General features: G+C 44.1%; 2 protein-coding genes across 5 annotated transcripts in view; one reads left to right on the top strand and one right to left on the bottom strand.

The window, feature by feature from the left end:
* NEK6 (NIMA related kinase 6) overlaps positions 1-11,245 on the top strand; it is a 116,145-nt gene extending 104,900 nt beyond the window's left edge. For 3 of the 4 annotated variants that reach the window (XM_072123250.1, XM_072123253.1, XM_072123251.1), the window contains 2 exons: positions 3,771-3,884; positions 10,879-11,245. In XM_072123250.1, coding sequence (XP_071979351.1) covers positions 3,771-3,884; positions 10,879-10,989 — 225 coding nt within the window. In that variant the 3' untranslated portion in view covers positions 10,990-11,245. Of the gene's footprint in view, positions 1-3,770; positions 3,885-6,629; positions 6,822-10,878 lie in introns of those variants that run through there. The other variant, XM_072123252.1, reaches the window with a different exon arrangement.
* A 1,458-nt stretch (positions 11,246-12,703) lies between these two features.
* PSMB7 (proteasome 20S subunit beta 7) overlaps positions 12,704-24,911 on the bottom strand; it is a 39,983-nt gene continuing 27,775 nt past the window's right edge. Inside the window, exons 7-8 of the mRNA XM_072123846.1 lie at positions 13,019-13,170; positions 12,704-12,935 (exon numbers count right to left, since the gene is read on the bottom strand). Of these exons, the coding sequence (XP_071979947.1) occupies positions 12,824-12,935; positions 13,019-13,170 (264 nt within the window). The 3' untranslated portion in view covers positions 12,704-12,823. The remainder of the gene's footprint in view (positions 12,936-13,018; positions 13,171-24,911) is intronic.

Genomic DNA, 24,911 nt, shown 5'->3' on the forward strand with positions numbered 1-24,911 from the left:
CCCCTGTCTATGGTGATGGTAGAACCTCCTCTCCTCTAGGTGTAGAGGATGCCCCCTGTCTATGGTGATGGTAGAACCTCCTCTCCTCTAGGTGTAGAGGATGCCCCCTGTCTATGGTGATGGTAGAACCACCTCTCCTCTAGGTGTAGAGGATGTCCCCTGTCTATGGTGATGGTAGAACCACCTCTCCTCTAGGTGTAGATGATGCCCCCTGTCTATGGTGATGGTAGAACCTCCTCTCCTCTAGGTGTAGAGGATGCCCCCTGTCTATGGTGATGATAGAACTGCCTCTCCTCTAGGTGCAGAGTATGCCCCCTGTCTGTGGTGATGGTAGAACCTCCTCTCCTCTAGGTGCAGAGTATGCCCCCTGTCTGTGGTGATGGTAGAACCTCCTCTCCTCTAGGTGTAGAGGATGCCCCCTGTCTATGGTGATGGTAGAACCTCCTCTCCTCTAGGTGTAGAGGATGCCCCCTATCTATGGTGATGGTAGAACCTCATCTCCTCTAGGTGTAGAGGATGCCCCCTGTCTATGGTGATGGTAGAACCTCCTCTCCTCTAGGTGTAGAGGATGCCCCCTGTCTATGATGATGGTAGAACCGCCTCTCCTCTAGGTGTAGAGGATGCCCCCTGTCTATGGTGATGGTAGAACCTCCTCTCCTCTAGGTGTAGAGGATGCCCCCTGTCTATGGTGATGGTAGAACCTCATCTCCTCTAGGTGTAGAGGATGCCCCCTGTCTATGGTGATGGTAGAACCTCCTCTCCTCTAGGTGTAGAGGATGCCCCCTGTCTATGGTGATGGTAGAACCTCCTCTCCTCTAGGTGTAGAGGATGCCCCCTGTCTATGGTGATGGTAGAACCTCCTCTCCTCTAGGTGTAGAGGATGCCCCCTGTCTATGGTGATGGTAGAACCACCTCTCCTCTAGGTGTAGAGGATGTCCCCTGTCTATGGTGATGGTAGAACCACCTCTCCTCTAGGTGTAGATGATGCCCCCTGTCTATGGTGATGGTAGAACCTCCTCTCCTCTAGGTGTAGAGGATGCCCCCTGTCTATGGTGATGATAGAACTGCCTCTCCTCTAGGTGCAGAGTATGCCCCCTGTCTGTGGTGATGGTAGAACCTCCTCTCCTCTAGGTGCAGAGTATGCCCCCTGTCTGTGGTGATGGTAGAACCTCCTCTCCTCTAGGTGTAGAGGATGCCCCCTGTCTATGGTGATGGTAGAACCTCCTCTCCTCTAGGTGTAGAGGATGCCCCCTATCTATGGTGATGGTAGAACCTCATCTCCTCTAGGTGTAGAGGATGCCCCCTGTCTATGGTGATGGTAGAACCTCCTCTCCTCTAGGTGTAGAGGATGCCCCCTGTCTATGATGATGGTAGAACCGCCTCTCCTCTAGGTGTAGAGGATGCCCCCTGTCTATGGTGATGGTAGAACCTCCTCTCCTCTAGGTGTAGAGGATGCCCCCTGTCTATGGTGATGGTAGAACCTCATCTCCTCTAGGTGTAGAGGATGCCCCCTGTCTATGGTGATGGTAGAACCTCCTCTCCTCTAGGTGTAGAGGATGCCTCCTGTCTATAGTGATCGTAGATGGCCTCTCCTCTAGGTGTAGAGGATGCCCCCTGTCTATGATGATGGTAGAACCGCCTCTCCTCTAGGTGTAGATAATGAACTTATCATAGTCCAAGGCTTAGGTGTAAACTTATCTTTAGAAGATCTCTCTTTTGCCTATTCACATTGTACTTATCTTTCCAAACGCCAAGTTTGATAACCCCCCCTCAAGTTTTTGTACTCCCAATTCTCCAGCTAGTCTGAAACAATTCTAGTTTATCTTAAGTTGTCTATCTTTTTTTTCATAAAATGTTTAAAAACCTTTTCAAAAGTGAGTTTCTTCAGATAAGGATCCATGTGCTTCAGAACAGGAGGCACTTTAGCAGTGCAGATAGTTGGATCTGTGTCTGTCTTGGATCCTTGCCCTCTCTCAATACTTCTGGGGCTTATGTGCAGTTTTGGCAGTGACACAGAAGAAGCTGAGGGTCGCTCTACCGCCCTCTAGTGCTGCAGGTTGGATCTGCAGCAGCTCTGATGCTTGCTGTGTACACAGCCTTGGGATTGATGGCACTTGGATCGCTAAGCTGGAATTCGGGTGACAACATTGATGTTGGCCACCTGACAGGTTCATCATATATTTTCCTACACAATAGCACTGCTCACCACTCCAAATCCTCTGCCTTGGTTTTGCATATTGTGAATCATTTTGATAAGTTTTCGTTGTAAATGGAGGTTTAGCGCGCGTCACTAATGTTGTTTGTGGACATGAAATGATTTCTTCTCCTTCTCTTGTCACAATAGGGGTTTAATGTCTGTCATGGAAGGACACTCATTGTGCATTGTATCCGTGTCACAATGCATAGTAATGAAGAGAATATCTAACCTGAGGACGGAAGGGCAGAATAATTATCAAATAATCCCTTATTAAAATCCTAACGAGAGGCATTAAACATCAGCCAAGAAAAGGCCCCGAAACAAGCTGAGCAGCGCACGCCGCTCCCAGCAAAACAGGATAATATCAACAATTACCCAGTATAAGCTCATTAGGATGGGCCGCAGAATGGCTGGGTGCTGGGGGGTGACAGTGAAGGACAGTGACAAGGAGCTCTCCAATCACATAATGGTTTAATAAGCAGCTGGGACACAGCGAGGGGTCGTGCACAGTGGGAACATGCTGCTGCTTGCCTACTGAACCTGGAGGCAAGATTAACCCTTACACCGCTCAAGACGGGGGAGACAAAAAAAAATCTGCCATATACTAGAATGGAATAAATTGATCATTACTAGAAATTCCTTACAATAAAGACTTTATGTATTGTAGAAAATTTCACATCTTGCAGTGTTTTATATAACACACTGGAACTAGTTGGTGCATCACACAGATAACTACTGGGGTGCAAATTGTGAATCTCCCACAGCTTTTCAAAGAGGTGGTCACTTTGTGCCTTGTGGTCTAGTAAAATTTCCTCTTCTGTACATTTCACTGTACATTGATGTTCCTTAACCTTGTGTGTGTCTCTAGTATTACAGTAGTAAGATAGTATCACATGGAAGCCCTTCATGTGCTCCATGTATGACCTCCATCTTCCCCGATGGGCAGAGTGGACTTAAATTTCTAGTCTGTCTGAATCCAACCCTTCAAGTGAAATGAAAAAAATGTTTCCAGATACTTAATGCTAATATTGAGCTTTAGTAGTTGTGGCCTAAATTAGTTCCAGAGATTGTCCCATTTAGCCGATCTTGCCACAAATGTGTGTAGATGGCACAATCCTACATGAATCCGTGGTACAAAGATGTGCACAGCTGGGTTGTATTGCTGCACCCAGACTTGACTTGTATGGGGAAAATAGTAAATAGTTGCTCCCTGCTACTTTAGGGGGCCCTAAGAGGATCCTGATGCGTGAAGGCTTGGTGGTAGCACAGGCCTGAGCACATCTCAGACACTTCACTTCCATATGGACTGTGTGGTGTGTGTTATAAAACCACGGATTGATTTACTACAGAGCAATCCACTGCCTGGGTCTGTAGTGAGTCCATAGTCCATCTGTGATCTACAAGTCCCATGTAACGTGTCTTGTCCTCGTGCAGCATCGGCCGCTCGGTCTTGTGTCTTCAGCGCCCCTTTGCTCTGTTGCTTTGCAGGTGGTGATGTTCTCTGCTTCGCTCCTTAATACCTTTCATATGTTTGATGAGATGTTTAATTGGAGTCTCCCCTTCTCCCGTGCAGATGGCAGCGCTTCAGAGTCCTTTCTACGGCGACAAAATGAACTTGTTTTCTCTGTGTCAGAAGATAGAACAGTGTGAATATCCTCCCCTGCCCACAGAACACTACTCCGAGAAAGTAAGTATGGACGGCTGTCACCCCCCTGCTATATCTAGATGTTAGTGATGTCTCGTCTCTGGGTATTGTAGTGCTCCCTATGTGTAGACATTGAACCAGTGATATAGATAAAGGCTAATACGTGGAGATTGATGATAATAAGATGGTCGCCTTCCATCCTCCCCTCTCCGTGTTTCACGCTCCTGTGGCACACAGCTCAGTATTTGCCTGTTGGCTCCTGGAATTAGTGTAAGTTGACAGATGTGTTTCCTGTCTGTACAATTACTGTCTGTCCACCTCCCTCTGGCAGTGCTAAAGAGCACATGTACGTACAGTGATACAGCTGAGGGTGCGAAGGAGTGTTTAAGGCTCCAAAGCACCAGCTCCGTCAGATCCAGGCTCCAGATGGTGTGCACGCACTATTAGCACAGCGCCAGAGCGGGAGTGCGGAGGGCGAGCCCTTTGGCTCTGGTTTAGCTGTCTGTACATGCTGCTTCTGCCAGTAAAAGTAGCACGTCTTCTCTTTGTCAGAGATTTGGTTCGGCGTGAGATAATCTCCTCCATAAAGAAGACCGAGCCGGCACGTAGATTAAAAATGAATGGCCAGACCCTAGCTGACCCCCTTCTACCTGCTGATCCTTGGCCTTAATTTATATTCCGGATTGTGAGCCGTCTATCCAAAGAGCTCTCCTGGGGTCTCGTCTTGTATCCACAATGGTTCATGAAAAATAATCCTTCCTCAAACTACCCCAGAGTGTGCTACAATCCGGCTTTATAGCATAACCTCTGGTGGCACATTGTATTGTGCAGTTTGGGGGATTCTTTTGTAGGCGCTGGAGAGACGCCGCCATATATTTCACATAAATATTATCTCCTGTGTTTTCTTCTGGATGTGCTGGATTTCTACTTCTTTGTGCACTAAGTTTGCATTGAACATTATCCGACAATAAAGGGGGACTGGGGGGGTTCCCCAATACAGAATTACAGTTTAAATAAATATATCTGTTAATGTCCACGTATCTTTTTATCTTCAGTCCTTTATCTATGCCATAATTTACTTGAGGCTATTGGTGCCAGTAATGTCTGATGTAATAATGAGGTCAGATGAACATTTTGTAGGGTTAGTGGATAATCCAGTCAGCAGCTTTTCTTCTGACTCCTTCCCCTTTTATACACTTAAAGGGAACCTTTTTTCTGGCTCCCCCATGTCCTCATGGAGAATAGTGTACACATTGCCAAAGAGTTTTTATAGTAAAACTGTCTTTTTCTGGGGGGGAAAAAATGTTTGCACGCTTTATTTGGATCTGCTCTTCCATTAACTTCTTATGCCTTCGATGTTTAAGAAAATATGCTTATAAAATTATGTAAATGAGCCTGAGGGGCTCCAGGCTCCATTTAACTTCTATGGAGTTTGGAGCCCTCAGTTTTTACAAAAGGATTTGTGATAAAGGATTTGACCATTTAAAAGAAATCAACCATCAAAATCCATCATGATAAACCAGGGACACTTACTCATAGCTCCAAGGACCGCGACTGTGGGAATCTTCTTATATTTGTCATCCTTGGCCTCCTTCCTTAAAATCATGCTAATGATACTGGGGCTCCACCGTGCTGCATCTTCACATACTGCTACACTGTGCAGGAGCACCTCTCCCACTGAGTGCTGAGGGAGCAGAAGGCGGAGAGAGTATAACAGCCTGTGATGCTACAGCACGGGCCACCCCGTAACACCCCCCAGGACCCCTTTTGTCTTTTTTATTGCATAATTGTAAAAGTTGATTGTAGGAGGAAGATGACCATAGATAACAAATAATATAATAAGATTACCACAGTCATGGTGCCTGCATCTATAATGAAGTGTCCCTTTATGATCATGCTGGATTTTAATGTTAGATTTCCTTCAAATGGGTTGACCACTTTACCTCCATGTTTTTGTAGTGTGTGTCTAAGGGTGGGGGCAGGATATTAGGTAATTTACTAATATACATTTAGTAATAGTCCTGCTCCACTTTCTTGATATGTAAAGTGAAGCCTCCTGTCCTTTACCTCATCAGCCAGAGATTCCTGTCCATAACATGGCCGCAGATGGAGGATCATGTGATCTCTATCTGTCCATGAACAATCGCCCTGCCAGGACCTTAATCTCTTATTCTCGAATATTCTCATGAGGTGAAGAAAGCGAAGCAGAACTATTAATAGATGTATATTGGTACATTACCTACCATAATATCCTGCCCCCACACACTTACCTCATGTTTTTGTAATGTGTGTAACAAATGACCACCTCCTTTAACTGAGCAGTGTATGCAAGTCATTACAATTATATTCCACATCTCTCTTGCCTTATTAGTAAGATACAGCTTAGTAGCGCAGATATATTGATCCTAGTCAGACCATTGACAAGTGACTGTGTATGCCCCCGGCCTCCGCCATGCTGTTTTGTTATCTTTCTATAAGCCAGAAACACATTGGGCAGTAATTGACAGGGTTATTGAGTGTCACCGAGACCCGAGCACAAGATATCGGCCCCCCTATTCATCTCTATGTGCATTGTGGCCGAGACGTGAATCAATATCACAATCAATTATCAAACCAGGGCTATCATGTGGCTCAATGGACACCAGTGATCCCGGGAAATATCAGCTATCCGGCCTTGGTTTGTTTTTTTTTCTTTTTCCAAGCTCACAGCGAATATTCTCAATTGATCACGTTTGACTGTTGTTTTTTTCCTTCCCCTTTTTCCTCGTCTCTGTGCGCCCCCCTGAGAGAGGAGAGCGGAGCGCAGTGCAACGCTGATCAACTCGCTCATTCCCCAGAGTCCTGATCCCGGGCAACCTCATAAAGATCCTGACTAAAGCGCCATCTCTCCTCCTGCCTCGCTCCTCCACTAATTCTGTGTTCATGCACCACAATCGTCTTCATTATGTGCGATAAAATATTAAATGCTTCCAATGTTACAACCCGGAGTAGAAGCAGGGAAATTGCTCTTTTCGCTGTGATACCATTGATTTGCCATTATTGGGCCGCAGTCCGGAGCCAGCCAATTAAATAATGAAAAGCCGGTGATCTGGAGGGAGTACGAGGTATCACAGGGGGTTTATTTCACCTCAACACAAATCCAAACAATTTTTTTTTAATAATGTCTGTGACAAGGAAGCAAAATATGAGAAATGCAAGAATTCTGCTAGAAAAATAATAGAAGCAAAGGCCGAGTTATGTTATTGTTCACACCAGGAATCCTGTTTTTTTTTTATGGAGAAGTCTCTGGTGTCCGATTATAGATTCTTTGTATATGTAATCACAGCAAATTTAGTTTTTTTGGGTTGAGGCTGGAATAGTCGGAGCTGATCCGTAACAATGAGGCAGAAATTTTAAAAAAAAAAATTTAAAAGCCACATCACCATGCTATTTGGTCAGGTCGGAACAGGGACATAGTAAGCTATGGTAAGGCCCCTTTCACACAACCGGTTTCAGCTGTGTGCTATGTGTATGGGTAGTACACGAACACCATTCACTTTGATGGGCAATGCGGTCATCTATTTGAATGGTCATTTCGCCCATTGTTACATACAGTCGGTGGGGGAAAAAAAAAGATGGGATACTTTATCTTCCGCTGTATGTGCGGTTCCCTATGGAGAGGGGAGGGGTATGGAGCACTCACCCAGCTCCAGGCTGTACTACACATTCGTCTGAAAGGAGCCAAAGGCCAAGAAGCAAAACACGGACCTAGTAGATTTGGTGCTTTTTATAAAGTGATAAATGGGGAAAAAAAAAAAAAAACACATCAAGTGCATTTAGATGGTAAAAATGGTGAATCCCACATACACTCCAATCCTTCCATGGGAGGAGGTCTCCCTTTGTTCTATAAGAGGACCTCTTATGTCATCCATAAAGTAACAAACATACATATGACATGTAACTGCAGGACACCTGGGAGAAATCCCATTAGATATTCAGGTTTGGACATTGGAGTTCTCCTGGTATATTCTGCTTGGTTTATTCGATGGGCCATATCTATGTGTGTACACACTTGACTATAGAGGATGATTTATTTCACTCTGTCAGATGGAATCTTGAAGGGGAGACAAAAGTTGCAATTTGTGACGCACTGAATTTTTGTTCAAAGTCAATCATAACTTTATGGAAAGCAAGATGCAGGTATATCCTACCACTCAATGTAATGTCTGTAAACAGTGGTCGGAGAATTTTTACTAGAGAAGTGATGTGACACTTGTCTGTTCACAGACCTACTCACCAAAAGGGAAATCTATGGCTGTTGTGAAAATGTAGATTATCGGTTTTGCTGCCGATAGGAAGCCCCCACACATCTTCAGAACAAAGGCCATAACCTGTATAAACAGGTTACGGAGAATCCTCTTACAGGCCAGCATCCTATGATGTGGCATTGAAGGGTTGTGCCCAGTAGAGAGGCAAATGAGCACAACTCTAATAGTGGAGGCTAGAAAATATGTGCTGTAGATCACACAGGGAAACATACCAAGTCACCTCTTTAATTTATATGCCAAAATGTCCTCACACTAGCACAGAAGTTACTAAGTCCAGCTACAATACTGGTATAAAGGCGGTCCCCTACTTAACACTCGACTTGCATACGACCCCTAGTTACAAACGGACTTCTAGATGTTGGTAATTTACTGTACTTTAATCCTAGGCTACAATGATCAGCTATAACGTTAAAGGAAACCTACCATTTCAAACGGTAGGTGTAAGCTGTAGTTTCGGTATCGCGGTTTTAACACTTTTTAAACTTTATAGCAGAAACTGCTTCGGCGCTGCGTGCGCACGATTGTGCGCGCGCCTACATAAGAAATGTCGCAGGCGTTGCGCGCGCGCGCGCGCAGCACCGAAGCAGCTTCTGCTATAAAGTTTAAAAAGTGTTAAAACCGCGATACCGCGGTTTTAACACTAGCGAAACTAAGCACCGGCACCAGCTCACCCTGAGCTGGTTCTCAGTGTTTACAGCTTACACCGACCATTCTAAATGGTAGGTTTCCTTTAACCCCTTAACGCTCTGCGCCGTAGCTCTACGGCGCAGAGGTATAAGGGATGTATGAAGAGGGCTCACGGGCTGAGTCCTCTTCATACAGAGGTGGGGGTTTTTGCATTTTGCACAAAACCCCCACCGCTAATAACCGCGGTCGGTGCTTGCACCGATCGCGGCTATTAACCCTCTAAACGCCGCCCGCAAAGTCGCGGGCGGCGTTTAAAAGACGGCGGCGCGCGGGCGCCGCCATCTTTTTTTCGATCGCCACGCCCCCGAATGTCATCGGGGGGCGGCGATCGGTTACCATGGTAGCCTCGGGTCTTCTCTTGACACGAGGCTACATGGTTTATGCAGGTTCGTTACAATGAGCCAGTGGCTCATTGTAATGTAAGACCTGCAAAAACGCCATATATTGCAATACTGTAGTATTGCAGTATATGGTAGGAGCGATCTGATCATCTAGGGTTAATGTACCCTAGATGGTCTAAAAAATAGTGAAAAAAAAAAAAAAAAAAAGTTTAAAAAATAAAAAAAATTAATAAAATATTAAAAGTTTAAATCACCCCCCTTTCCCTAGAACGGATATAAAACATAACAAACAGTAAAAATCACAGACATATTAGGTATCGCCGCGTCCCAAAATGCCCGATCTATCAAAATATAAAAACGGTTACGGCCGGCGGTGACCTCCGAGGCGGGAAATGGCGCCCAAATGTCCGAAATGCGACTTTTACACCTTTTTACATAACATAAAAAATGAAATAAAAAATGATCAAAATGTCGCACAGACCTCAAAATGGGAGCAATGAAAACGTCGCCTCATTTCGCAAAAAATGACCCCTCACACATTTCCGTGCGCCAAAGTATGAAAAAGTTATTAGCGTCAGAAGATGGCAAAAAATTTTTCTTTTTTGTACACATTCGTTTAATTTTTGAAAATGTATTAAAACACAATAAAACCTGTATAAATTTGGTATCACCGCGATCGCACCGAACCAGAGAATAAAGTAGGCGTGTTATTTGGAGCGAAGAGTCAAAGTCGTAAAAACTGAGCCCACAAGAACGTGACGCACGTGCGGTTTTTTTTCAATTTTTCCACATTTGGAATTTTTTTTCAGCTTCGCAGTACACGGCATGTTAAAATAAATAACATTTCGGGAAAGTAAAATTTGTTACGCACAAAATAAGCCCTCACACAGGTCTGTACACGTAAAAATGAAAAAGTTATGGATTTTTGAAGTTGGAGAGCGAGAAATTAGCCGAAAAACCCTCCGTCCTTAAGGGGTTAATATTGATTCTTATGACAACCCAACATTTTTTTTTTATTTATTTATTTTTTTTTTTAAAGTCCAATTGTCACAGAGACCAAAAGTTCTGGCTGGGATCACAATGATAAAATATACAGTTCCGACTTACATACAAACTCAACTTAAGAACAAACCTACAGACCCCATCTTGTATGTAACCCGGGGACTGCCTGTACAAATACACTTTTCACAGTCATGAATACACCCCTGTCTCTAGGACTAATATGCAGCACTTCGTATAGCTTTTAGTAAGATCCACTATCCTCTATTGAGGAGTCGGAGGTTTGGCCTTTTTATCTAGAGATCTATCATTATACCGTTAGGAAGAGGATGTGGGAAACTTGGGAACAAGTGTGTAAAAACACAGAATTCCAATTTTTTTTACGACCAAGGTCCTGCCCAATATCTAGTTCCAAAGACGTTGAGTAATCCATTGTTTTATTTCCTTCAACAAGATGTTTTTGTGTGTGAAAAGACGTCGTCTGGACCAGAACTTGCACTCATAGTCTGGACATTGGGTATCTCTACCTTAGAAATAATTGGCAGTGCGTTGTCTTTACTTAATGAGAGATGATTACTTGCTGGAGGCTTCGCCTTAAGACTTAGCCGCCATCCAGGAGACAAATTACTGCAGCGCTGAGAAGAAATAGTGGGGGTTTTTTCCTATTGTTTTACTTGTATTTTTTTTTCTCTCCTTCTGCAGTTACGAGAACTGGTCGGCATGTGCATTTACCCCGATCCAGACCAAAGGCCGGACATTGGCTACGTCCATCAAATAGCAAAACAGATGCACGTGTGGACTTCAAGCACATGAAAGTCAGAGTCTACCTCATCCAGGAAGACCCCATACGCCTTACTTATACAAATTTCTTACCAGAAGCGGGGGCTCTCCAGAAGACCCAGCAAGAGCCGCAGCAGCCTGGCTACCAAGGATTTTGTAGGCCGGGACTAAGGAGACAATTCTGGGAGAAAACTAAAAAAAAAATCTCATATGTAATGGATTGTAGAAGTAATATTCAGACATAGAACCTACAGAGTTTTGTGTGATTTTAGGTTAGGATTGCAGCGGCCGAATGTGAACGGTGACATAATTCCTCCAGTGTTTTTACAGACTTTTTTAGGTTGTGTAGTTGGATGTAGTTGTAGCTTCTAGGCTATCAGATTTCCGATATCCTACGATTATTAGAGATTAACCTTTTAGCTGTAAATTTAATTTTTGAATTCTTAAATTAGCTTTTTATATATATATTTTTTTCTTGGGGTGGAGGGGAATAAGATTGCTTTAATAATTGTGCCATAGCATAGGGCACACTGTATGTAGGTGCCACAGTAGCTTTACATTTTCATTTTTTTTTTTTAAGTCTTCATTCTAGAAGTGGATGAGGTAAAACTGATATATTAACTGTGAATGAATTATTAAGCAATGCAAACCGTACATATTGAAGGAATCCCTGGACTAGCAATGGAGTATCCAGACGTGGCGCCCCCTGCTGGGGAGGGGAGGATAGGACGCCCTACAGGCTGGAAAAGACTCGCTGTTACAGTATCTGCTCCAATGTTTATAACATATGACTTAAGGTTTTATTCTCCAGCCGCAAAAAAAAAAAAAATTAAAATTTTGCTAATAAACACCAAGATGTATTCTTTGGAAATATGCTAATGGAAATGGGACAAAAGTGGTAATTTTGCTCTTTAAATATAGAATTTAAAGGGAACCTGTCACCAGGAGACCCATTTTTAGCACTCCCCCAGTCCCCACAGAGCATAGTACATACACTGCCAAAGTATCTTTGTATAAAAAAAAAATAGGTTTTACAGAAAAAAAAAAAAGATGTTATATTGTACCTTTCATTAGCATCTGCTGTGTGACTAGGCAGTTGCCCAATAGGAGGGGCTGGAAAGGAGCAGTGCCCCCCCCCCCACCCTTGGGAAACATGTGACCTTTTCAAATATATGAATAACTCCCACACTCGGGATTGGCTGTAGAGGAGCAGGGGGCGTCGCTAAGCCCAGTGATGGGTGTTTTCATATATTTGAAAAGGTCACATGGAGGAGCTGTATCCCAAGGGTGAAGGGAAACTGCTCCTTTCCAGAACCTCCCATTTGGCAACTGCCTAGTCACACAGCAGATGCTAATGAAAGGTAGAATATAACATCTTTTTTTCTGTAAAACCTATTTTTTATACAAAAACACTTTGGCAGTGTATGTACTATGCTCTGTGGGGACTGGGGTAGTGCTAAAAATGGGTCTCCTGGTGACAGGTTCCCTTTAAGATACTTTTTTTTTTTCTGCTGTCTTATCTAGTAGTGGAAGCAGATTTATAGGTTTAGGTATTTTGGAGCTAGAAGTTTGTGGTGTGAATTGTTTAGCCATGTTCCACTCTGCTCGCTCTCCTATTATCCCTCCTCTTGAGCTGGAGGGGGGAGACCAGCTACAATGAGGTCTCCCATACACTCCACAAAATGTTAGATGTGAAATAAAGTTTAGTTATTCAAAGTTTGCTGGAAAGTTAACCACACACATCAAATTCACTTAAAGGACAAGAACATTTTATTTATTTTCTAACCAAAAGGGAGCAAGTGTTTAACACGTGTTCAAATGTACGATAAACCCTGGGGGGTCCGATATCCCACCAAGAGCAAAGAAATTAGGAAATATCCATAATCTGCACGCTTTCTTCCATCATATCCAGGTTGAAATGGGTGATCTTTTCGGACAGGACTCCTGTTGTACCCTTCTTGTATTTGTAGTTTCCGGTCCTGTAAAACAGATGATTGTCGCTGATGTCTGTGCATTACTACCCGCTGCCTACATGAAGTCTCACCATGTAGGTCCCACTTACCTTACTCCTTTCTTGTTGGCCATGTCATGAGGACGGATGTAATCCACCTTGTTTTTGGAAATCACACACAGATCAATGTTACTTCCAGAACCCAAGTCATTGAAGATACCGGAGGCAATAGCATCGCGCACTAACTGTTTGGCTTCTTCCTCCTGTGAGAGATTAAGAAAATTAGGTTAAACATTTTAAAGGGATCGTCCACCGTTATAAAACCTTATTAATTTTATAGCTAATGGGTTTTAGAAATATCCCCCTTCACTGATCATCAATTTGCATGCCATGAGCCATATTATTTATAGACAGGGGGTACTGCTCCTGTGTCCATTTAGTTGTTTGGGACCAGTCTGCAGTACCTAAACCAACCACAATAAATCCACATCAGTACCAATACTGTGAACACCTTTGATGAAAAGAAAAAAAAATTATAAAAACAATCATGTAGGCAGTTTAGCATCTAAACACAAGCAGTGATTATAAATACATAGAAGGGCAAAATTAACCAAAAAAACCCAAAACACATACAGACAGATGCCTAGTCCCAGAAACAACACCACAGAGTGAGCCACGATAGCAAACACAGCCTACAGCGAAGAGTCGGGGGCATTGGTGAGAAAAGCAGCTGCCAAGTTCAAGCCTAAAAGTTTTTTTCAAAGAAAATCACCTTTTTTTGTTAATGAATTTTTTTCACAGTTAATACAGTTGACAAAAAGACACGCCCATCGAGTTCAACAAAGGAATGAAAAGACGACACATTGGATGAGGAAGTTATTTAAGGGAAAGAATTCTATATTATGACTAAAATTGGGGTGAGGGGTTTGCTCTTTTTTACCCCCTTTTGTGCATATGTACCGTATATATATATCTATTATAGAGTGCCTCAGATATTCAATTTTATATTATAACCAATGTTATTTTCCTGGCTTTCTATGCCTGTCTTCAAGCTCTCTTCTGTCCCTGCTGTGCTCTGCTCCTGAGCTCGGCCATTTCACAGTTCCTAAGGGTACATTCACACGGCAGTATGCCCACCGTGCGGGCATACCGCCGTGTGCTGGAGAGAAGGAGGAGGTGACCCCTCCTCCCTCCATAGAGAATAGCGGCGCACGGCCGCACACACGCCGGAAGATAGAGCATGCTCTATCTTTTTGCGGTGTGCGGTCCGGATCGGTGCCACCCATGTGGCAAATTTGCGGCCGCATGTACGTCCCTGCAGACGGCCATGTGAATGTGCCCTAAAGCTGTCTTGTCTTCTCTGAGAATGAAACTTTGTTTTTTTTTTCCAGATGCTGACAGTGCCCCCTTGTTTCAGGTTAAATCAAATGACAATTTCTTTCACAATATTTTTGTACAAACCATTTATTTACTTATAAATATAAATTAATCATTACCCCAGCGGCTGCACTAATTTTTTTTTTTCCATAAGAGTAAAAAAAAAAAAAATAGTCTTTCCATTTTTGAGGAGTATTTTTAGTCAAGGAGTATGATATTTTCAGTAATAGAAATACTCCATGGGAGTTTAAAATGGCTATTCATATAGGCCCACAGACCAGGCTTTTAGTAGGATTTTTTTTTATTTACCTTTAGTTTATTACTTTAAATATTTACCTGGGGCACATTATGTGTTCTTATATACAGATGACGTGTAGCAGTGATCTAATGGTATGAGCCATTGATCTGTACACACAGACATGCAGAGAGGATGCACATGGCTCCTTCCCTGCTCCGGGAATCCTGAAGATGTCATCAATGGATCTCCCGGCAGTAGTGTGCACAGCGCTGTGAAGGGACTGATTATATCACCCCCCTGTCACAGTACAGGATTGGACCATCAGTGTGACAGCCCGATCCTGTAGATGACACCAGACAGGGACATTTCCATAGGCTGCACTCACATGGAGGTATGCTTACCCGGTCGAGCACAAGCTGGTGCTCCCAATCCATAGGAAATAGCCCTTCCCTCTATACGCAAGGGTAAAGAGAGCATGCTTTATCTTTATCCCCCATGCATGGTGTCACACGCCATATATGGGGACGTATATCTAGCCACAAACTTGCGGGTGGCTATACGTCCCCACAACGGCTGTGTGAATGCAGCCATAGACTGTTACACTACACAGCTTGGTGTCACCATGCTATTAATTCTGACCTCTAGATCATTAATAAACAAGTTCAATGCTGCCATATAGTTCTCACATAACACACACCACCATAAAGTCACAGAAAAGATGGTATATATTTACTTTAAGTATCTATCCACGAGCAAGAGAGGAGGGGAAATAGAGAGAGGTGGACATGAAATATACAGATTCCCCAGGACGGTGCAGAGGCCAAGTGTTTAGAAAATGCGTATCCTCCAGACATTTTCTGTGCGCTCCATGAGGATGTGGATGGTGCCAGTTCCCTCCATCTCATCTGAGACTAATACCCGGATGGGAGCCCTGCAGAGAGGACATGTCTCTGCCTCCTGCATCCAGGTGGTGATACATGAGGTGTGGAACATATGCAGGCAGCATAGGCTGGAGAGGTTGTCCCCTGGTGTAAAGGTGTCCAAGCAGATACAGCAGGATTCTTGCTCTTCATGGTCCCGTGTAATGGTGGAAGTCACAGGCATAAAGGATCTTGCTGGAGATGGAGGCGTCAGACGGTTGTGGCTGCTCTGCTCCGGTTTGATAGGTGAGCGGCTCCTGTGATCGTCCGCTCTTCTCTGGGTGGCCAGTCTGCTCCTTGTCCTGTGGGCAATGGGTTCATCCAAGATAGTATCCGGTGTTTCTGGGTGTCGTAGCCTGTGCTGTTCAGGGTCACGTCTATTTACAGGGCGATGAACGCGTTGCCTAGGCATAATGCCGCTATGAGCCACAAATAACTATGGCGCACCACAGGTTTTTTTGTTTTAAGAAACCTGCCGTAAGGACGCTTACTGAATCACTTTGTAGCTAGTGGCGGCCAACATAGAATATGGAACATTAGACCCTCAAACACTGACTTCATAATGGAATTTTAGATCCCATCTCCTGCTGCCATGTACATTGTGACCTCAGGCTGTATGTGATATTATACAATCCACTAGGGAACTAAAGCTTCATTCAAATACACAACTTATTTCCTTAATGAATATAAAACACAGGAATAAAAATACAGGGCACAGCAGAGAAAATGGTGCACCTTTCTGTGGCAAGATGTGCATATTTCCCATAATTCCTTAGTGGAGCATCAATGGCTATAAGTCTCCACATACCTGTAAAGCGGCCTTAACTGATCTTACTTCCAGACTCCAGTCAATAGCCTCTCACTCACCCAAACTAGTTCCCTACACTGTACTGAAGTGAGACAACCAGGTGGGAATCTGTTCCTTCTAGAATAGATATACTAGTTTGTTTTTTATCCCACATCATGTTATTAGGCTTCCTGAAAGTCATGCTTGATGGAAGGAGCCTGCCTTACAAGATTATTTTGTCCCATCCTGGAAAACTAATTTGCATATTTCCCATTGCATTTATGGAAGAAGTGCTGGAGGTCCAAATGAAGATGTCACCTTTTGAGAAACTCCTTGATAGGTGTCATTTTGGAAAATGGATCCAATCTCAGGGGTTACATTTTATATTATTTTGGAAGCCTCTGCCAGTCACAGCAGTTTTTTTTTTTTTTTTTTTAATTATTAATTTGGAATTTTCAAACATGTCACCATCATTTATTTCTTTTAATGTTTTTATAAAAAAAAGATGCAAAAAATCTGATCCACAATTTACTAACATGAAGTACAACTGTTCTTGCAAAAAAAAAAAAAAAAATTTGCAAAATCACTTTGGTAAGAGTTCTAACCCTATGAATAGTCTCATATCAGAAAGCGGTTGTGTCCTAAGGGTTCGGTCACACGTTAGATCTTTGATTTTGATTACAAAATTTAAGTGTATGGGGACGTGCCACGGCCCAATCAAATCTGTAACCAGCACCTGGTGACTTTTATTAATACCAGGTGCTGGTTACCGATCGAGTGCGATTCAACAAAAACACAGATGAGCTGTCCATAGGAATGATCATTAATATTTTATTGGGTGCATCATTCGGCACCTCCATCAATCAGCTGTGTAGAGTGTTTGGGGGCTTTTTCACTAGGGATGGAGCCGGAAGCAGACAACTCAATCTGTTGCATAGTGGCCAGGCCGCAGAACTGCAGGCACAGCTCCCACTCACTTGTTACATCCCCATTTATTGACCCCCTATAGAGGACTATCATAAATCAAGAGCTTGTCTCTTGGCTGCCAAAGACACAACAAATATCCAGCTGGAATGAAGTATCCATACAACCTGTTCTGGTGATCAGGGATGGACACCTACTATGGAGACCTTCAATATGCAATCTAATACATAGTAGGAAGGGACAAGTAAAGGGGACGTCTCATAGCATCATAGTAGATAAAGTTGAATAAGGAGCTCAACCTATAGTCCTATGGTGTCCAGATAGAGGTCTTCAAACTGCCCCCGGCCTCTTATTCGGGAAGATGGCAGCATCACAATCTGTCCATAAGACATGCAGAATATGGAAGGACATTATTGTGATACTGTCACTATCCTAAATAATGGGTTGGTGACGTTCTGTAGACCAACCTGCTGAAGACACATTCCCTTTAAGTTACCTTAGATAAATGTGGGCTTATGCTCCCGTTTTTCACATAGATAGACACGAGGTTCCCGATTCCTCAGAAGGGTGGAAGCCGTTTCCAGACACATCTGGTCACATCTAAATTCTTTAGAACTATAGTTGAAATCCACCGGCCTGATCCTTGGCTCTCCCTGCTGTTAGGCCGCCACCAAATGTACAATTTTTTTTTTTTTTTTTAAATACCAAAATTGTGCACTTTTCACACAGCTCATTAGACGAAATAATAATCTGACACCTCCTTTTCTGATCAGAGTCAGGAGTACAATGATGACCATTGTGCCTATGGTCATGGTGCCTGCAGTAAAGCATCTCTCCAAAATGTCAGTCGCAGCAGCTCAGGCAAGATGGCCGCCCCCCCCCCCTCAAATCCTGTGCATGGGATCAGATTTAACGTTGTTGAATAGATATATACATTGAAGAGGTATCATACAGTTTTCAGTGGTCTATACTGTAAATGGACCTTTCAGTATAGACTGCTGCAGCGTCCATAATGATACCCGATTATTATTCTGATTAATTGTAGACACTTTCCGCACATCCAAGGTCCCGCCTAAGCTTGCGAATGCCCCGATGGATATTCCCTCTCTATGACTCCAGACATTTGCATAGAGGCGTGTGCACACACAGTAAATCCCACCGTCTCGCAGCCATTTCTTGCCTTTTATAGAAAAAAAAAAAAAGCAGCCCCTGCGTAATTAAAGAAAGGAAAGTTTTGGAGCAAATAACCGGAGCCTGCGAGTAGTTTACAGCTGCAGAGTCCAAAGTACCTGGGAATATGTTACCCCTGGGCCCGTGCTGCTTCTTAAATGAGATTACAATAAGAGTGATGTACGGTAAGACGAGTCAGCTGTGACAAGCAGCTCTTTATAGAGCTATCCGTTTGCTTCCATCACTGCATCACACAATGTGTCCCTGGGCTCCAATGTGCAGAGCCATTTACCAGCACATGACAAATGGCCGGCACTTGGAGGAGGCAGGAGAGAGGTGCAGATCGGTCAGCGCAGCTGCGGCGTGCGGCTCGTGGTGGCCTGTACGGCCCCAGAGTTCATTAAACTGACCGGTAATGGTTCTCTCAAGAAGCGCCAGAGGAATTCTCCAGTAAGGGCGAAAATAAACAAGTCAGCCTGGATGGGGCGAAGTGAAACGGCGTCTGATAAATTATTTATAACGCGCACAATTGTCTGCATTTAATATCGGAGCTGCTGGCGGCATCTTTAAAAGATGATTTATGTGCCGTAATGCTATTAAACTTTATATGGGCCCTCGGCTGGCCATAAAGTCTGCAGAGATTTAGAGAATGAGCTTTAAACTGTCGAGGCCTGCTTGATGGCAGACGTGGGGCTGTATTAAATCTTAGCTTTAAGCCGGCTGTCGGGAGGACGGTGTTTTGTGCAGGATCAGGTGCTGATGGATTACCTTGATGGGTCTTTTACGATGCGGCTATTGGAAAGAGGGCTGCGGTGGATATTCCTCTTCCACTGCCGGCAGCATAGAGAAATCAGCTACGGCCGCTGAACGGGGGAACCCTACACAAAACCGCCCCTGCCCGGTGGTCTCCGAGTCATTTAGCTGCAGCGTCAACATGTTACGCACTTAATATTTTACAGTCAGATATAAGCTACACTTATCCAGGACACACAAACCTATAGTAGATCCTCCACAACACAGAACGGCTGTCAGACGCCTCTACAAGAGCATCGGGTGTGCCGAAATGCAGCTGCTCTATCGTCTGAGAAGTCGCATCAGCTGGTCCTACCGAAAATCACCAGATCTGGGCGACATTTGTATAACATGTGACTGCGTTGTACAGAAATTTCCAAAAAAATTGTCAGCAAATTCACCAATTTACCAATATAAAGGCCGACGTCAATGTATATGAGGCGATGTGTGGTACCATTTGGCAACTTGCTGGTACCTTGTTATGCCCTGGGGTGGTGTAAAGGGGATTTTTTCTTGCCTACTTTAAACAGCACTTTTTATAGAGCTAAAAGGGGTTCTCAAGGATTAGAAGACGGGGAACGCTTCAGCTTTTCCAACAATCATTGCCAGTCCTGACCACGAGACGCGTCTGGTATCGCGGCTCAGTTTGAACAGGGTAACACTATTACGATCCGTAGCTCTTGGACAAGACTGGCACCGTTTTGGCAAATTCTGTTTGGCTGTTTTAGTGCTCCATACTACTACTGACCTATGCATCGGAGAGGGAACCTAGATCGGTTTCTTAACAGGAATAACATTCATCTTGTATTCGTGCACTACACTCGGTAGGGAACGCGGAGTCGGCGACCACAAGGGGTTAAGGGCTTCTTGTGTGTGCAGTAGGAAAAATAAACTGCTTTTAGCACAGCAAAGCCTTGCAATTATGAGGGACCAAGTGACAGGATGCAGGGCTCGCTGTCAGCTCCATAATAAATGGCTTGTGTTTGCCAAATGACCACTTACAGCTGCACATCAGCTCGGATTCTATCGGAGGGCAATTAAATTTCCACAGGGGGATATGGGAATTGTGTATGAGGCGGCCGGATACAGAGGAGGGAATACACACATCCTACCTATACACTACAGCGATGGTATAACACTGGCCCGGTACAGTGCTCATAGATGTAGCAAAGCTGAGATTATTGTGAGGCCGTGTCCTTTCATCCTGGAACTACACGGCATTAAAGGGGATGTTTTATCATGCAACCCCGTTATGAAATTATAGCCGGCTGGCCTTTAAGCTTCTCATAATGCGGGAGCCATATACATACACTGATAATGTAATACATGGACACACACAGTCTGGATTATAGGAGAGCAAAAAATATTTCATCTGAACACGTATTATACAAATGGCAAGTAAATGTAATGCAGCAGTGTCCTCATACATCCAGGGGATGTAAAGTATAGTAAATCTATGTAAATGAGCATGTAATCCTTGCGGCTATAGCCCAGCCCCCCCATTCCGGCTATGACGCTAGGAGACCCGTGCGGCTATCCGCGCGGCAGACTCCCCCCTTCGCTGCCTGCACCTCACACATGCAATAAAATATGTTAATATTTCATTGCAGCGCGGAGGATGCCAGGGTATAAATTCAGCATCTGTTGTCTGCAGGGTGACGGGTCCCCGCAGAGAGGCGCTCACTTTGTAATTGAGTTCTATACTGAATTAATCAGCAGTTTATCTTTCCTAGTAAAAGAATGTAAATCCAGGTTAGTGTCGTAGACATTATCTATTCATTTATGCCACATAACCTGCCAGAATAAAACATGGAGGGCTCTAAAACCACAACCTGGTGCAAATCCACCAGGCGCTGCTACATTCAGGAGTAAGGACGTCTATTTCTAGAGAAGCGAAGGCTACAACCTCCCTCTGTCACCGTAGATTTACATTACAAATATAATCACCTGGAAAGTTCTCCATTTGTCCAGTGGTCACTTTGGGAGCCAATATGGCTGCCATTACAGCTCCCACCCAATATCTCACAATAACTGGTGTCTGGCCGCACTTAGGACACATCTGCTACTTGATTTCAGAGAATATGGCGCAGTACAAATGCCAATATATTGAGTCTTTACTGTAAAGACAACATCAGTTTTGCAATACTACATAAAAGCCACAATGTTCTCCAAATATTCCTTTCATATGGACCCATTGGGCAGTGATGGCAAACGCACATATTTTTTGCAAGGTGCCAATGCCCCAATTTAGGCAATAACTTATTACTCCCTGCTTTGTCATAGGTTTAAATTATATCGGCACCCGAGGACACCAATACAATAGAAAGAAGTTTGGAATTATCATTTTAGCTTCCTTCCAGGGTCCTGGGACTGCAAGAGGCTTTGAGTCCTGTTTGGCGAACTCTGTGCTGGCCCGGGTGCTCATAGAGGGCTCAGAGTGCCACCTCTAGCACCAGTGCCATAGGTTAGCCACCACTGCCATAGGGGAACGACTGCAGCACTTGAGGTGGACTGATGGATAAGCCACTAGTTGAGTATCCTGGACAACCCCTATAAAGAGGTCTTCCAGATTTGAAACCTCAGCTTCATTCAGCATGGGTCTTCTGGGTTGGTCATCTCTTGGTCAAAGTGGAGAGTGGCTACAAAGGAACTACTCGTTTGTCAACCCATTCTTTGTGTATTTCCTTTAATTAGCCTGTGGTGGCGCTGTCACATCTAGTGGTCACCAACATAACTGAATTTTGGGTTTACATGATGGAAGAGAAATCCTTCAAACAAGTATAGAGTTCCTTTTACATGGACAACCATTGAGGTAACCCAAAATGTAGACTGCATAGATAATAGGCTCTAGTTGCTGCCCTGTTGGAGGTGGGGGGGGGGGGATCATCAGGCTCATTTGTCAGACGTTTTTATGGAGTGGTGGTCCAGCACTTGTCTTGAAAGATATGAAATCTTTGAGGTCTACAACACAACATTCTTCTTTGGAAACCACATATTTGGTAGCAAGGCAGTGACTACATTACAGGGATCACAGAGACAATGCTAGAACTTCTAATGGGGGTGGGGGAGGCATTTAGTTCCTCCATTGACAGTCCAGAGGCAATCTAAGAAGTAGCAGTCAATAAGAAGATGTAGCGGTTGTGCACAGGCCGGCCTGGGAGTCTTTGCTGGGGTTAGATCTATAGCTGCCCACATGACAAATGGCTGCAGCTCTGCGGTGGATATCAGGTGCATGGCATCAGAGTCTTTAAACGACTGCACGGCCCGGAGAAGTGAAGCAGCTCTGGTCTTTGGCAATCTATAAGTGTCCCTCCAGAGGCCGACGCTCGCTTCGCTCTGAAATATGACTCCATAAATCAGTCTGGAAAAGTGGCACTTGTGCACTCCGCTATCCATCACTACGGTGAAAGTTTCCGGGCAGGGCCTATCTAGAGGAAGGCTTGTCACATTTGGCATTGACAAAGTATCTGCTACTTACATAGGAGATGTGCTAAAGCTACAGGAAAATAGAGAGAAAAACCCATCCTGCTGGTGTTAGCACGCTTGCGGCAGTGGCAGGAGCTTTAGCAGCTCATCTTCAAAAGGCAGCGAGCCAAGGCTCCGGCAACCTGCAGAAATTGGCTAAGCCTCTAGCCCTCAGCTCCTTTAAGTTGAAACATCTTCAAAGTCTTACGATGTAACTGTGGGGCACAGCAGCTGCCACCCCAGATTTCATCCCATCTAGTCTTGGCAGATCTCTGTACGAGGAGCAAAAGGAGGAGACAGCAGAGAGGAAATAGCAAAAAGAGAGGAAGATCTTCAGCAAAAAGACAGAATTCTAGAAACAGCGCCACCATTGTCAACAGGCTGTTTGTGCTACTGCAGCTCAACACTATCCCCTCTAAATCAGATGAGATGTAATAGCAGATACATATAGGTGTGGTCATACTTGTGGAAGAAACCGCCCAATTCTGAACAAGGTGTATGGGATGTGTTGGGAGAGGGGGGCATAACCGGTAGGATTGAGAATAAAAATAAAATGGATAAAACAAAGGTCATGTGAAACCAAGGAAGACGAGATTGTGATGAAGAAAGCCAAGAAATTATCAGAAGGCCAAGAGCTGGAAACATAGAAATGTGTCAACTGGATCAGTAGGTAGGTGCATGCTGTTGGGTGTGGTTGGTGCACTTGTAATGAGGACTTCCTTCTAACATCGGCAGAGACTCCAAAATGGGAAATATTTCACCACCGATCTAGAAGACCGGTGAACAGTTTGAGCCAACAAAATGGCAAAAAATAAAAAGGTTCTAACAACCTACAAGAACAGAACTTGACAAATACTAGTGAGAAGATGGCAAAACGGGTCATCCATCCAAAATATAACCTTAAATGATCAGAGTTTTTATGTAATGAGCAGCAAAATAAAAAATACTCAGCAGTGATTTTAATACCGCCGGGGGGAGAAACAATACAGCTCCATCCTATCAACAGACAAGGATGATTTGCAGTACCAGGCACAACCATGTGGAAAAGGTAGCGCAAGTTATAGATAGGCTTAAAAAGGTAACATTTTGGCACATGTTCCAAAAAAAAAAAAAAAACTTCTTGTGAGGGTCCCATCATCACTGTGTTCTTATGCGGTCTGAAACCTGGCCATCTTCCCCACAACACAATACACTGTTAACACTTGTATGGTGCAATACACTTAAGTCCTGGACTAATTTCTAGCAAATTAAAGGGGTTTTCCAGTGTAACTAAAATCTAACATGCAAAAGGGACTTGATTCATCAGACGCCATCTGTATGGATTATCAATATTAAATTGGTGGGAGTCCAACACTGTCCAGAACAGCCTCAGCAAGCAACAGGAAGGATACAGCTCCATTTTTAGTGTAGTGGCCAGACCCGGTTACTGCAGGTCATCTTAAATTTATCTGAGCAAAGCCACCGTGCCTTGGTTCTGATCTCTGGAGTGCAGGGTGTTGTACCCTCACATATTGTTGACTTGTTATCGTTACCGGCCCCATTGAGAAAGTGTAAAATAAACCAGAGTATGAATGGGATAGAGGGGCCAGGTCTGGGTCCTCTAACCCCACATAGCAGCTTCAGGGGCTTCAGGCCTGGGACCATGTTCCTTTTTAGTACAATCTGTACTGTACATCTGACATGTCATTGTTGTCTTACAGTTCACATACAAATCCAGGTCCAGGTTAGAGACAAGACCTTGTAATAGCAATAGTGACGGCTACTACCCCAACCAACCTCAAACACATGCAAATGCCACCCATCACCATAAAATATAAATAACAGACCCCCCTGGCACACAAAAGACAATGCAGAAAATCTAAATCTTTGAAGTGGCCATCCTGCCCATTGCACCAGGTCCACAAAGCCTTGAGATGGGGGGGGGGGGATAATAAAAGCGGCATCCAGCACACATGCCCCGCCACCTCCCCGGGTCTGCAGTACAGGACATATTACAGAATGGAGAAAGGATTGTCTTTTTTTTCCTCTCTAACTCTTCGGCAATATTCAAATGCTCCTTTCATTAAGCTTGTTTAATTAGAATCCAGCTGCTAATTTGCAAGTCGATACCAGAGGGTGCAGGACAGCCTTCCTTTGAATACTGTCCCTGTGATCTACTGTGCGCACACACTGCCATCCTTCAGTAGCCTCCGCGAGCTTTTCTGACAATTAGTGCAGGAGAAGCGGTATTGATCTTGACAGGGAAAATATTAATCTTCTTCCCGTTTTAATGAACCATAATCTTCAAGGGGGTTTATTCTCCTGCTCGCTGTGGCAACTCGCGACAATGGG

Source organism: Engystomops pustulosus, chromosome 9 (genome assembly GCF_040894005.1).
Source record: "Engystomops pustulosus chromosome 9, aEngPut4.maternal, whole genome shotgun sequence".
NCBI classification, from domain to species: domain Eukaryota; kingdom Metazoa; phylum Chordata; class Amphibia; order Anura; family Leptodactylidae; genus Engystomops; species Engystomops pustulosus.